Source organism: Asterias rubens, chromosome 7, assembly GCF_902459465.1.
Source record: "Asterias rubens chromosome 7, eAstRub1.3, whole genome shotgun sequence".
In the NCBI taxonomy this organism is placed as follows: domain Eukaryota; kingdom Metazoa; phylum Echinodermata; class Asteroidea; order Forcipulatida; family Asteriidae; genus Asterias; species Asterias rubens.
This window is the reverse complement of record NC_047068.1, coordinates 21,826,813-21,842,006: the sequence shown is the minus strand read 5'-3', so window position 1 is coordinate 21,842,006 and position 15,194 is coordinate 21,826,813. Positions and strand designations below refer to the sequence as shown.

The window sequence follows — 15,194 nt, the reverse complement described above, 5'->3', positions numbered from 1 at the left end:
CTATCCCGCCGGGTTATTGGTCTGGATTCTGACCATATTTTGTTGAGGGCCAAGCAATCTTGTCCTGATGGCTATGTTTTGTGAACATGTATACGTGGTAGTAGCCAGTGGAGTGGCTAAAGCCCTTTTTAGACTACCGAACCAATGCCCCAGAAATTAAGAAAGAAAATGATTGAAATTTCCAGCGCAACACCAGGTTGGTTTTCACAATTGATTTAATTTTCCTTGAAAAACATACACACAAACCAAATAACTGGGATTATCTAGTTTCACCCTAGTCCCAAGCATGTTCTAACTATTTCCCACGATGTCTTTTTCCAAGAGATTAGCAATCCGAGTGTAAAAAGGTAAACTACTTGTTCCTGGGATATTTCTGAGTTAACTTGTGACACTTTGAAAATAGCTAAGCTTAGTACTTTTGTTCTTTGAAAGGCAAGTCCATTTTTCGTTGATGAAGGGTACAGTATACTTGTATCAGAAAAAAAGGGCACCCGGACAACGTCCATATGAGGCAGTTGCCTTTGTTGCCTCCATGTGAAGTATCAAGTATGTACAGAGTACTCTTTGAAGGGCAAGGCAATTTTTCATTGATGAAGGGTAAATAACTTGTAAAAGGAAAATTGAAAAGGGCACCCGGGCAACGACCATGGAGGCAGTTGCCTTTGTTGCCTCCATGTGAAGTATCAGGTACAATGTACAAATCAAGTTTTGATTTAAAGAAACACATACAAACTACATTAGAACACAAAGGGCACCTGGGCAATGAATGACCATGAGCATGGAGGCAATTGCCTCTGTTGCCTCTGAGTGAAGTATCAGTCACATAGTACAGATGAAAATAAAAGTTTTAACATTAAAGTGTTCCTACCTTGATTAGGAAGTCCATTTTCAGTGGTGTTCTTTTCAAATCAAGATGAAAGAGCCTGAATGAAAAAAAGCAACAAAGAAAAACCAACCCATTAAAAATCCACCAACAATATTTGGGGCTTTGTTAGAAATCTAAAATCCAACAACATTATTTGGGGCTTTGTTAGCAAATTAACATAATTTATTTTAACATCACAATTAAAATCTGAGAGTAGTGAAAATGCCTCGAATGTTTGTTTCAACATTACAGGTGGAAATTGATGTTAATACACCCCAGGTTCGAGGTCAGTTTGTGCGGTGAAAATGCTCTCCTGATTAAACTTTCAAATTATGTTAATTCAAAAACTGTGTATATTGAAAATTGTCATGGTGCACAAAATTATTACAATTGGTTGTTTTGAAAATGCTCTCTTGATTAAACTTTCATACATTATTTAACAAACTGTGCACTGACAAGATGCATCAAAATGATTAAAATGAGTCGTTATGAAACATTGATTGTTTTATCCAATGCCATGGTATGAGTATTTTAGACAGTCAATTTACTAACCAGCAGCCAACAATTATATGTGGACCAGTAAACTGTGTTGACTCATCATTGTGAACAAAAGTGCCATTTATAGTAAAAAGTTTACGAGGTAGGAAAATAGAGCTATTTTTGAATTAGACCTTGTGCATTGACACCATCAAGCTGTCTCAAAAGTCAAAGGCACTGAAAACCTTTGGTAATTGTCAAAGACTAGTATTATTCTCACTTGGTGTTTCCCAAAATATGAATAAAACCACAAATCTGTGAAAATTTGGACTCAATTGGTGATCGAAGTAACAAGAGATAATGAAAGAAGAAATAACCTTATTGCATAAATTTGTGTGCTTTCAGATGCCCAAAAAAAGGCTTTAGGCAAAATGATTTCTCCGAAGTGTATAAAATTTCCTGGTGCATTTAATGAGAATGTTTGTTGTCTATTTTGTCAGGGTTTCTATGTTACACTGATTTCCAACAGAAATAAATAAAAAAGTAAGAACTTTTTTATTTTATTGTTTGGTCCTAATTTTCCACGAATTTGATTTCGAGACCTCAGAATTAGTTTTTTAGGTCCTGAAATCAAGCATCTGGAAGCATAAAACTTTGTGTTACAAGGTTTGTTCCCCCATTATTATCTCACAACCAATTGAGTTCAAATTTGCACAGGTTTGTTATTTTGCGCATATTATGTTGAGATACACCAAGTGAGAATACTGGTCTTTGACAATTACCAAAAGTGCCCAGTGTCTTAACGCGAACTGACTAAAACAGTGGGAACCAGTGATAATGCTCAATAAAACACTCAGATTGTAATCTCAAGAGCAATGCAACCGGAAACCAGACTTAAGCAGGAAGACTATCATGCCTGAAAAAAATAACATCACGCAGATGATAAAGATATCTAAACGCTGACTTGAAGATTTCTAAATACTGAGCACAATTTGACAAATTTGTACCTAAGCCAGCATTCATAACTGGGACACCAATTCAACAAAGTCCAACATTTGGAAGCATGGAAGAGTGACTTGAACTCGTAATAAATATCAAACAAAATTGTCAACATCCTCTAACAAAATTATGAAAAAATAAATAGTACAAAATATTACCTGTGGTATTGACCCGGTAGGGATACCTGAACTGGCTTGTTAAATAAAATTGCTTCAGAGCCCGCCATGGTCACGTTCTCCGGTAATTCCAGCCTGCCTCAAAATTTAATGACTTTAAAAAATAGTCTCCGCCCGTGACAGCCAAGGGCCAGCCCTCCTTCAAAAATAAACCGTCCGAGCTGAGGCGTTCTCGTTCCAGCTACTTGATCGTTTTTAAATGGATTTCTGATGATCTGTTGGGAGGATAATAGCCTTCAGAAGACCATTAGAGGCTTAAGGATTGCTCTCAATAGTGCAATAGGTATTTTCTCTCCTGCTGGCTCGGTATTCATGGGCTGGCGAGTGGCGACTCTCTCCTCTGAGGTTTATTCAATTACTTGATGGCCCTGTGAGGAGAAAAGACAAAATGGAAGAAATTAGAGCAAAAATAGCTGGGGGGTCAGATAAATATAATCAATCGAAATTCTGCAAAGACAGCATGTTGGGCTATTAGTGTACAGTGCATTTGTGTGTGGGGGAGCAGTGATTTAAACAACAGGCCTGTATGCTTCTCTTTTGAATGGGCAAGGGCACCAAGGCATTTCGTCCAGATGAGGAAATTTAAAAGAAAAAATTACCAGAGCTTTTCAAGGGCACCATGGCATGACCAGGGGGCATGGAGGCAGTGGCCTTTGTTGCCTCCATGAAGTGTCATGCCTGAAACAAATCCAAAATGTGCGATTCACATACATTTCTATAACAGTCGTTCTCCAAGGCTTTATCCCATCACAACACCAGGTTTGGTACATGTATTATGTCATTCTTGTGTTAGGGCAAGACTAGTTTTTCCTTGGTAAGGCACATATGTATGAAAAAAAATGTACATTTTCTACTAGAACGTTTGGAGGGGACCAGGCCAATGAATAGAGGAATGGTGGTGATTATCTGTTCATGTTTGTGGTTTTCACATGATTTGCATTTATACCAACGGTCCTTTTGGGAAAGTTTTTTTGCCAAAGCTAGTTCTATTCTCTCAAAACAAGTTGACAATTTGTGTGGTCTTGTGTACCCCCCCCCCCCTCTCATAGCCTGGCAGTTTAGCGCATCAAATTCAAGTTGAGGTGGTTTAGTCATTATGAGTCTGGGTCATCACACTTGTGCCCTTGGGCAAGATTCTTTCCTATATAACTGCTTGTCTTCACCCAGGGGTATGTCTATCTGCCAGGGTATATATGTTGATAATGTGTTTGAAAAAGCCTTCTAAGCACCACAGCAGCCCAGACCATGGAGGCTACTTCTACCTTTCATGCCTAGGTCTGTATACATTATACTCCCCACCAGGGAGCTGATAAAAATGACATGAATGTGATTGGCACAACAACCAGGGCACTTGTGTAAAACGCTTTGAAACAATATTTTAAAATGCACTAATACAAACTAATTATCGATTTAAAAAACCTTTCCTCAACCCCCCCCCCCCCAAAAAAAAAACAGCTGTACTCAGCCTCTTATAAGCCAAGTGGTAAAAACTTGATGTCTGTTGAAGAACTGAGTGACACCTAGCTTGCCAAGTGGGATGACAAAAACACCCTTTAATTGATGTCTAATGATACCTGAGATTACAGGTACATTACTGCAGCCTCTGTGTGTCAGGTGCATTAGGCTAGATTTCATTAATAATATGCTGAGGTGGCTAATTCAAGTCCTTACTCTATGATTACACTAATGGTCAAATGCTATGAAGAACCATGGAAGAACTTAGTGAGCCGTCTGAGTTTGCCAAGAGGAACATACAACAGGGCTTAAATTTGTGGCGAGAATGTACAAGACAGTAGGACTTGTCTCTACTTAGCTGGGATTGAATTTACTGCAAGACCAGAACCAAAATGAAAAGAGACTACATTCAAAACGAGAACATGGTTCAATCATCTAAACTCTTTCATTTGAACCAAACGTGGAAAAAAGATTGATCTTTTCTGTCTTGTGATTTTTTTGAATGGTTGAAAGATATTTGTGAGACTCAAACTAAACATTTGAACATCATTCTTTTGAGACAAAGACGTTGAATTGAACAAATAACAACAAGACCAAGACTTGTCCTGTCTTGGGTTTCTGGCCCGACACTGAAATCACTGGCCTCGGGCCAGGGGTCCAGAGTACAAATAAAAGCCCTGATACAATGTCCACTAATTGATTTCTAATGACACCTGAATTGACATTATTACGAGTCTTGCCACTTCTGTGTGCAGTTGTCAGGTGCATCAGGCTAGATTTCACAAATAAGAGGTATCTTATGAATGAGGAGGTTAAATTCTCTAATGATCCCATGCTATGAAAAAATCATAGAGCAAGGAGAAAAACTGAGTGACCCTGCCTGAGTTTGCCAAGAGGATATAATGTACTTTTATTAATGTCTGATGACACCTGAGATGAATGAGACCTCTGCATGCAGTTGTCAGGTACATCAGGTGGGATTTTGTTATTAAGTGGTATCTTTTTATGCATGTGAAGGTGAAAGTCTACAATGGTCCCATGATATGAAAAATCATAGAGCAGGGAGAAAACGAGGTGATACTGCCCGAGTTTGCCAAGACAAACTGAAAATGTGCTGTAATTGATGTCTGATGACACCTGAGATCACATTATTGCAACCTCCAAGTGCAGTTGTCAGGTGCATCAGGCTTGATTTCATTACTAAGTGGTATCTTTAGGGTAGCTAAATACGCTAAGAGTCAAATGCTCTGAAGAACTATGTGACCCTGCCCGAGTTTGCCGAGAGGAACATAAAATGTCCTTTAATGCGACACTATTGAGACACTGGAATGGGGGCATTAGAAATAACTCTCTTTTTTTTGCGGCTCTGAGCGTGCACGCACATGCTCAGTATTGTACAGGTAGGCTGAAGCATGCGCCATACTGGCGAGAATGATACCAAAAGTCTCCCATACATGTCGGGTGATGACACCTGAGATGAAATTTTTGAGATCTCTCAGAAGCATCACAGGCTCCATTCCGTAAATAAGTGTTATCTTATGCTGAAGTTGCTAAATAGTGACTAAGTCCCATGTAATATGAAAAAAACGAGTGAAGCCCGGTTCATACAATGTACTTCCTGCGAATGCTAATGCAAAGCCAGTTTTGACATTACAAATTTGCAATGATTAATTCGCATTTATTCACAGCAAAAACAGGGTTGTGACGTAAAAAATGACTTCACGTTCACGATCGCGTTCTCAGACTTTACCCTGAGTTTATCAAGAGAAACATAAAATGTCCTTTAAATAGATATCTGATGACGCATGATATCAAAATATTACGAACTCAAAGTGCAGCCACATTAGGTGCATCAGGCTCGATTCTATAATTAAGTGGTAAATTTATGAGTGCCATCAGTCACTAAACAGGGATGGTTGGTAAAATTAGCCGATAATTTGAATTTGTTTCAGCCCTTCACATACTTGCAGGCCTGACAGTGATACTTCATAGGAAGTTTTTATTTGGTAAAGCACTTAACTACTATGGTGAAAATTTTAGTTTGTACCACTAGGCAATGGTCAGGGTTATGGAGGCAATATCAGCATATTTGCCTAGATGACCTTCATGTACTTGCAGGCCTGGTAGTGATACTTCATTATTTGAAGGGGCAAGCGGCTTTTATTTGGTATGGCACTTATCTATAAGGGAAAGTTAAATTTGTATTGGTTAATATGTCCTGCTTATATCACCGTTGGCAACAGTCATGTCCCCTTATTAGAGACAGCAACCCTCAGATTCTGTCAGCTTTGAATGGTAGCTCAATACAATTATTGAACACCTCCTATTTTGCATGATTTACATTGGTTTCCGCTAAAACACCATATTCAGTACAAGATACTTTCATTAACTTTCTTATGTTTGCAAGGTTTGGGTCCAACTTATCACCAGGAACTCGTCCAAAAATATCATCCAGTTCGTAATCTCCGCTCTAAATCCAGGTCTCTCTTAATTTGTCCCTTGACTTTTACTAAATTTTATGGGGCCAGAGCTTTTGCAGCAGCAGCAGCAGAATTATGGAATAGTCTTCCGGACAACACAAAACAAGCTCAAACAGTGAATTTATTTAAGACAAAGTTAAAAAAACACATATTTTTGCAATAGCCTTCAGTACTTCTTTCTGTATCAACTTTTGCTTTTGTATTTACTTCACATCTCTATTAACTTTTATACTTCTCTTTTGTTTTCATCTCAAAGCGCATAGAGACTTCTCTGTAATTGTGATGTGCTCTACAAAAATGGTTCATTGTTATTATTAAGTGGTGGACTTTGGTCAAATTGTAATGCATGGCCCTTGCATTTTACAGGACTATACACGCAAGGAGTTTCCAAAGCAAAGCAATTGACAGAGGGGTGTCGCTTTCGGACACCATTTTTAAAACTTGGACACCCTGTTTTATATGTCATTTAAATGCATGGTTAGTGAGCAATTCGGACACAAAGTTTTTAAATTTCCACTCAGTGTTGACAACCTTTTACCAAATTCTGGCTCAAACCTTGTTCCAATGACATTTCATTGCAGACATAGTTTGGCTGCACAGCTTTCAACAATTGTTTACTTTTGAGAATAAAATAAATAATCTGAATGCCTATTTAGGTTTTCTCGCTTTCAGGAACGAACAAGAGGTGAACTTTAACTTTGAGACTATTGGCGAACATTGTAAAGTATAATGGCTGACTTGAATTATGGTGTAAAAACTGCTGTAGACCTTATATGACTGTAATTTTTAGAGGATACAAACTTGTAATAAGACTACAATAGGACAGACATCATGTCTGTGTGACACCTGCAAACATAATAATATCTCTTCCACTTCAAATGTTCAAAAGGCCTGAATACAAATGACAAGTTGAAAGCAAACCTCAGATATGGACCAGACCAGTGGAATCCACAGCCTGAAGTAGTGAAGCAGTGAGGCACTGGTTCACGCAGTGAGGCACTGGTTCACGCAGTGAGGCACTGGTTCACGCAGTGAGGCACTGGTTCACGCAGTGAGGCACTGGTTCACGCAGTGAGGCACTGGTTCACGCAGTGAGGCACTGGTTCACGCAGTGAGGCACTGGTTCACGCAGTGAGGCACTGGTTCACGCAGTGAGGCACTGGTTCACGCAGTGAGGCACTGGCTCACGCAGTGAGGCACTGGTTCACGCAGTGAGGCACTGGTTCACGCAGTGAGGCACTGGTTCACGCAGTGAGGCACTGGTTCACGCAAACAGTTTTTAAAAATGCAAAAGCAAAACGACTTTTAAGTGGAAATTGAAGACGATCAGAGCATATTGATCGGAACTTTCAGTCGTTAACTACCGGATCTTTTCAGAACCAACACTATTAACTAAACAATGCTATGCTCAAAAGAGATATTCACATGGTGTCACCACAAACCTAAAAAGTTTCAAATTCTAAAAATGTGTACAATAAATGTGATTTCTGTATACGTGCAAAATTTCAGGCAAATCAACCCCTCTGACCCCCTCAAACAAAGGGTCCCAAAGCACCATGCTTGGTTCAGCTGGCTTGTGAGCCATAATACTAATATGTAAAGGCAAATGAGTGAAAAACAAAATGAAGTTGCATGAACTAAAATATCTATGAGTACCATCATGTCAACAGAGGGTTAAGGGCAAATAAAATCAGTGTCCCAAAGCACAAGTGAGTAAACACTCGAGCAAAACCATGTCAATTTCTACCTGATGAAAACACAGAAACTAGCTTTTTACTAAAATAATTAGGAAAGTAAAAAAAATATACCAGTTGGTCGTCCAGGTTTTTCCCCCAAAAAGGAGGATGGGGGTGGGGGCTTTTTATCTATCAAAGGTGGCCCAAGCATTTCAATTTAAGCTGGCCATCAATTCTTCAGTTTAAATTCACCACTTACTTTATTCAATTTTAATAAGTTTAATGAGAAATACAGAGAAAACTTGTCCTTTAAAAATAAAATATAAAATAAAAATATTTACCACAAAAAAGGTGCAGCCTTAATCAAAGGATGAGGGAGGTGACAATCAATGTATTTTTGTATATGTTTGGCCTAACAAACAAAAGTAAACATTGGGCTCTAAAAAACATTTACTGGATCGAAAAAGTAGAACAAATATTCTTGATTGTTTAAACAGAGCAACCACTTCTGAAAAACAAGCCATGGACTTTGTTATGATAGGCCACTACTTGACCAAGTCCGGGTGACCTTGTGACATCATGTCCTACATTCCCTCGGGTTAACCAAATTTGTGGAGAGCCCTGAACTTGGTCATGTAGATAAATTCATTAGAGGATCTGTATAGGAAGTTTGGTATTAACTCTATAATGGCAATACAAACTTATGTGGCACCGGCCTGGAGTTTCATCTTTGAACATGTTGAAAGGACAAGACCACTTCCATTTTACGAAGGGCACTTCCATTGGAAAATCTTGAAGTCAGTGAGAAATTCCTTTAAGAAAGGGCACCAAGGCCAAGACCAAGGGCAATGGAGACTATGGCCTTTATGGCGTGTAATTTCCAGGCCTGGTGGTAAGAGGTACATGTACAGCATGCAGCTTTGGATAGTAAAATGCAATTTGAGAAATATTTCACTTCAAAGTACTTCGATTGTGGAAAAACATAAACCACTTGTTATCCCCCATGATCATATAAAGCATTACCTGTAATGCTTCTAAAATTTATGTGTATTCCTATTAGGGATTATTCTTCCTCCGAAGATATTTATTCACTCAGGAAATTTTGAGATATCTCAAAATTGTAACTACCTTTTGAAATGAAATTTTCATGGGTTAGCTTTATTGTACATTTACACGATGGAAACATTCAAAGGGTTCCATAAACAGACGTAGTTTAAAACCAAGCTTATTCCCAGGAATTTAAACCCCAGGACATGCTTTTATTAGAGACCCCATTTTACCCCTGTTACCTGGGGACCCCCATTGTGTATCTAGCTTTTAAAACTCAACTCCTAAGCAAAGGGTCAAAGATGTAGCTGTTTCCACAGCAGTCTGCCAAGGGTATTCAGATGTGAAAGGTCAGATCAATTTTCAATGGAGTTTCCCAGCAAATTCATCAAGTGTTTGTTTTCAAGTGAGGATACATATAAAAATACTCTACACTGTTATATCAAGTGAAGAAGACAGTGGTTTCCCTTTTTTTTTTTTTTTTTAACTCCCTGGTTTGAACATGGGGGGGGGGGCTATACATGCTTCTTGAACTGATACTGCTCTATATGTATTGTTATGAAAATTAAAGTATTTCCAAAATCCAAAAAGCCCAAACTCTACAGCTCAAACTCTGAAGGCTTTTTCCTTCATCAGATTTCCTTCATCGGACCACTTTATTTATGAAAACAGTCAGACATCAAGGCCCCCTACTCTGGAATCAGCTCACCCCAATACCTTCAATTAGAACTGTGCACAGCTTAAACAAATACTTGAAAAACCTACTTATAACCAGTATCGTTTAAAATGACACCACCTGTAACTACACGCGTACCATGATTATCCATTCCAAATTATCTAGTTTGAAATTTCTTAAGTAATTATGTTCCATGTTAGTTTTCCTTTTTTTTATCAACTCTCAATATGTATTTACAAGTAAGGCTGCATAGCAAACAAATTGTTTTAACAAAAACAATTGTTTAAAAGAAAACAGTTTAATTACAAACAAACATTGTTTTGTGCTGTTTTTGCTGTATGCATTATACCTTTCACTGTACTTTTATTTCATATCATTCAACATTGTTATTGTTATAACAGTAAAACCAATTTATTTATATTATAAAGGGTCCAGGCTCTGGACAAGCCTAGGCTTTTTCCTGGTGCCCTCCTCTAACCACCCTTTGTTCTTTTTTCTTGTATGTTTTATGATTTTTATTGTGATATTTGGAAACAAATTATGCCTCTAATATGCAGGAGATTGCACAACTAAACGATTGAGGATGAACAATGTTTTGAGTCCCTTAAGCGGGCCCTGGAAACCCCATGCAATAAAGTCTTAGTGCTCCGCCCTCGGCGCAATCCACTTTCTGAACAAATTTGCCCTCCCCTTGAACATTTTGGTCTGGATCTGCCTTTCTGTATGAATGTCTAAACAAATACAATACAGACACACAAACACATTACTCCAGAAAAGGTTTAAAAGCATGGATCAATGCCCAAAAAATTAATTTGCAGGAAATTTAAACCTGGGTATCCATTCCAAATTGTTCACTGACTGGGCAAACATTTACATGTAAATGACAGATAAAACATGGTGTCCAAATCAAACACAAGGTGTCCAAAAGACACACAGACAGACACCCCTCTGCCTAACACTATGATTCCAGACGCCTGACTAAAACGCAAACACACATCTTTCCTCCTCTTACATTCACAACCAACAGGTGACAACATCACATGGATCAAAATACAGCATACTCAGATCTGATTAAGCCAAGTGTAAAGAAGGCTGAGATGGATACATTGTACCAAGGCCATCAGCTTCCAGACATATGTTAGTGACAAACAAATACCTCACACTTCTCTCAGAAAATGCTTTCAGTCACTTTCCTCCCTCACTCTCTCTCTGATCTCTCTCCCCCCCCCCTTATCAACATTGATTAGAATTCTCTGTAGTGCTGCTGTTAGTTACTGCCCGCAACACACGCAATGCATTTAGTAGTTTTTTGTTTGACCACTTGCCAATTAGACTGCCATGCAAGTCTCAAGCGCATTGGAAGCTGTGAAAGTTTGTTAAAGCAATGTATGTATGTGAGCAAATATTGTGGCATTAAACTTGAGCAGTCTCTCCTCATTTCTGTTTTAACAGTGGGGTAATTAAGAAAAGAATTTTTACAACAGGTAGTGGGGGTTCTTTGTGCCTAAAGGTATTTTTTTCTTACATTTTCTAAACATTATTTTTTAAAGTCTGCAAAAGCATGAGCATGTTTTGCAAAAGCATTCAGCATGTTTTAGACTTCATTGTCCTTGCAAGTATTTGGCTTAGCAAATGATTATTTTCAAAGTATTTCAAAAAGTCTACTATATAAAAACAAACATTTTGTTTCAAAAGTAAAGTAATTACAAGTAAACGAAATGCCGGACTGATGATTAACCCAATTATTTTTTTCCCCCTCTAGTTCCCAATTTTTTTGGTCAAAGCTAGATGATCAACCTTCAACTTGTACTATTCTGAAAATGGCAAAGATAATTATAAATTATGCCACGCCAACATCAACCTATTCGCTTCATATCTTTTTGTGTATCAGCTTCAAGGTAAGGCTTATCGGTTTAATGTTCAAAGTGCACCATAAATAATTTAAAACATATTGCAGACATGCTCAAAATAAGGTCCGAAAGGAAACAACTCCAATCATCTGTCTTGCTAAGTATAGACTGTGTAAGTCTCACGAGTATGTGAACATTGAAAGCCGATAAAGTGCGCACAATTATCAACCTTGTACTAACTGAGGATTTTTAACTGTGGTTTCACTCTTAACTAGTACTTGTACTGATACTCAGTACTTCCACAATTCAGAAAACCTGGCACCACCTTTTCACTCATTACAAAAAGTGAGTACTGTATCTAATAAAGAATTAAAGATTGTCAGCAGGAAAAGAAAACTTGTCTGGAACATCTGAAGGCCTACTCACTGTGACAACAAAACAAGACGAGCCATATGCCCCTTTTTCTTGGCACACAGCAAAATACACAATTTCATTAAGTGGGGGTGGGGGGACACTATTTGAGTAGCTTCTTATTCCAAAGAGAAGTGCATTGCAGTCTTAAATAAACAAGGTAGTAAGTTCCATCTGAGAGAAAACTTGGACAACAACAAAGTAAATGTCAGTGTGTATGGGTTGGGGGTATAGAGATTTGTTTAGCTTCTTAATTCAGAAAGAAGTGCTTGCCCATGTAAATATCAGCCTCAAAACGCATGGGAGAAGGTTCCAAATAAAAGCCAACCCAGAACACACTACTCAGACCACAAGACAGCCTACACTAGTTGTAATAAAAATTGTACAAAGCTTGCCTAGTTTAGTAACAATAGAGCAAGGTCATCAGAGCTTGATGGTTTACAATAATCACTGCCCTGCACTTTTTACCAGGGACAAGCTGAGGTCAAGGTCAATGCACTTGACTGGAATCACAGTGAGTAGTAGGCTTTGTCTAATTTATTGCTCTATGGCTTTGTCATAGCAGGGAGCAGGGAGGTAGCCCTGTGGAGGATAGCCCATCACACTTCTTTTTTCGAAAACTATGTTACATTAATGTGTTGTACTATCACAAGCTCTCCATTGCTCATAACAAGTAAGCTTTATAAATGATGAATTGAAATGCTAATAACTATTTTGAGTGATTACCAAACGTGTCCATACACTTACACTGCGCCTCTTTTCTAAACATGAACGCAGGGCCCCAGTTGATCCCTGGGTATAAAATGTTACAACACTATGATATACCATTTTAGAGCATTCAGGTAGAAAATAGAATTATCATTAAGAAACCTTTCTCCACAATATTTATGTTCTCAAAACGCACAGCAATGGAACGATCCTGCCTTGACGTACAACGACAAACTCACGAAGTGTTTGTACAGTCGCCCGGCTGGGCTGCCTGCAGTGTGCAAGTGCTACACAGCCCGCCGGACGACCGGCAGAGCGTCGCACCATGATGGAGGTAGATTTGGTCGCACATTTCTGTTAATTTGACACGTCTTTACCAACTAAACACAATATATTCTGAATAAAAATGATAGCCTACCTTCAATACCAGAGACAGAAACTAGAACCTTGAGTGTACATATCATAGTCATCTGCCAGCGATATACCGAAAGGGGGATCCACTTCCGTGTTTCAATGTCATGTTAGATTGCAACCGTCTGACCGTGTGTTGTCGCGTCTCGCTCTGTCTGGGCGGCCGCCGCATGGGATATGTATACTACAATGTACTCGCACACGCGCGTACGTTTTCATGTGTTCATGCATTAACTCGTGTGATGTTTACATTGCATTGCGCACACGCAATCAGCTCTGGATGTGTACGCGGCATTATTAAAGAGCCAATAAAGGATGATCTCAATATGTCAACTATTACCTTTTTATGGCAAAATAGGTATCGCAGATACCGGTTAATAACCATTTTACTCTCAAAATGTGCATTTAGTAATAAATATCTCGAGTCAAAAATGCACCCGGCCGCGCGGCTTTTTCAGCCGAGAGTCAAAAACGGCTTATCTATTACTATTGTATTAGTATTCTAAATATAATAACCCTGGACGCCAGTGACGAATTTCACCTATTGGTTTTAAACACAGTTCTCCAGCTTTGTATTTTTGTTATATTTTTTATGCTTCCTGGATGGACTGCAGCTGTTAGAAAACTTTAATATCTATATATTTGAGATCATCCTTTATTGGCTGTTTAAATGCCGCCTGACTTAGTAAATTAATGGCTGTACCAACTACTTCAAAATTAATGAATTGATCACATACTTTGGTAGCGAATCGGTATACTGCTCAAGGTTTTTTCTCACCAGATATGAAAAGACCAATGAAAGGAAAATTGCCTGAGACCCCTGGCAAATTTTTATTTTGCAAGTTCTAAAAAAATAATCTATTGCATGATGCAAAAATAGCACATGGGTGAAATTTAAAGCAATCGTTTTTTTTTCTCAAGAAAGGCCAAGGATGATAATTTGTAGTGATATAAAAAAATAAAAAATTGGTGGGACGGTGCTGTAAATACGAGCCAAAAAACAGTTTTTCAGACCCCCAAATTGGCCTATAATGGCCAACAAACTAAATGGGCAGAAACATGGCAACGGGCTATATTTTGAATTATATTTTATATAATTTGTTATATATTTTTTAAATATATGTTTGCACCCCAGTGCCCTTCTACCCACAAAGTATAAACCAACCTCATTTTTTACACTGAACACATAATATGTCAAATATTTACCTAAACTGACTCTTAAGAGTCAGTTCAGGTAAATAATTGACATAGTTGCTCACGGTCAAAAAATGATTTTCTTTTATACTTTGTGGGTGGAAGGGCCTTGGGGTGCAAGTAAACAAAATTGCATTTTCAATTCTATATATAGCCCGTTGCCATGGTTACGGCTCATTTTGTTTTTTGGCCATTTTAGGCCGATTTTGGGGTTTGAAAAACTGGTTTTTAGCTCATATTTACAACTCCACCCCACCAAAATGCAAAATTATTTCAAAAAACCTTTTACATCACTACAAAGTATCATCCTTGGCCTTCCTTGAGAAAAAAAATTATTGCTTTAAATATTACCCTTGTGCTATTTTTGCATCATGCATTAGAGTATGTTTTTGGAACTTGTAAAATCAACATTTTTACCTTATTTTTGGACCCCAAAATGTCAACTTGCCAGGGGTCTCAGAAAATTTTCCTTTCGGCTGTGATTAGGGCCAACATTGGTCTTTCCATATCTGGTGTCAAAAACTTGGGCAATTGTATCCTGTTGTGACAGTACTGCCTCAAAACTAGACTTTTTTCCAAAAAACGTGAAAAATGCCTTTTTAAGGGTCTTTTCACATAATATCGACATACGTGTCCATGGTAAAAAAAAAAGGAATATTTTTCTTATACTTTGTGGATGGTAGGGAATTGGGGTCCAAATAAACAGCATTTACATTTCAAATCATAATATAACACGTTGCCATGGTAACAGTTCATTTGTGTTTAGGCC

At 38.2% G+C, this 15,194-nt stretch overlaps 1 protein-coding gene across 1 annotated transcript in view; it reads right to left on the bottom strand.

The window, feature by feature from the left end:
- The window catches only part of LOC117292884 (hexosaminidase D-like), a gene marked incomplete at its 3' end in the record, with an annotated part of 53,839 nt that extends 40,468 nt beyond the window's left edge, over positions 1–13,371 (bottom strand). The window contains exons 1-3 of the mRNA XM_033775051.1: positions 13,239–13,371; positions 2,500–2,885; positions 869–923 (exon numbers count right to left, since the gene is read on the bottom strand). Of these exons, the coding sequence (XP_033630942.1) occupies positions 869–923; positions 2,500–2,567 (123 nt within the window). The remainder of the gene's footprint in view (positions 1–868; positions 924–2,499; positions 2,886–13,238) is intronic.
- Positions 13,372–15,194: the final 1,823 nt, after the last annotated feature.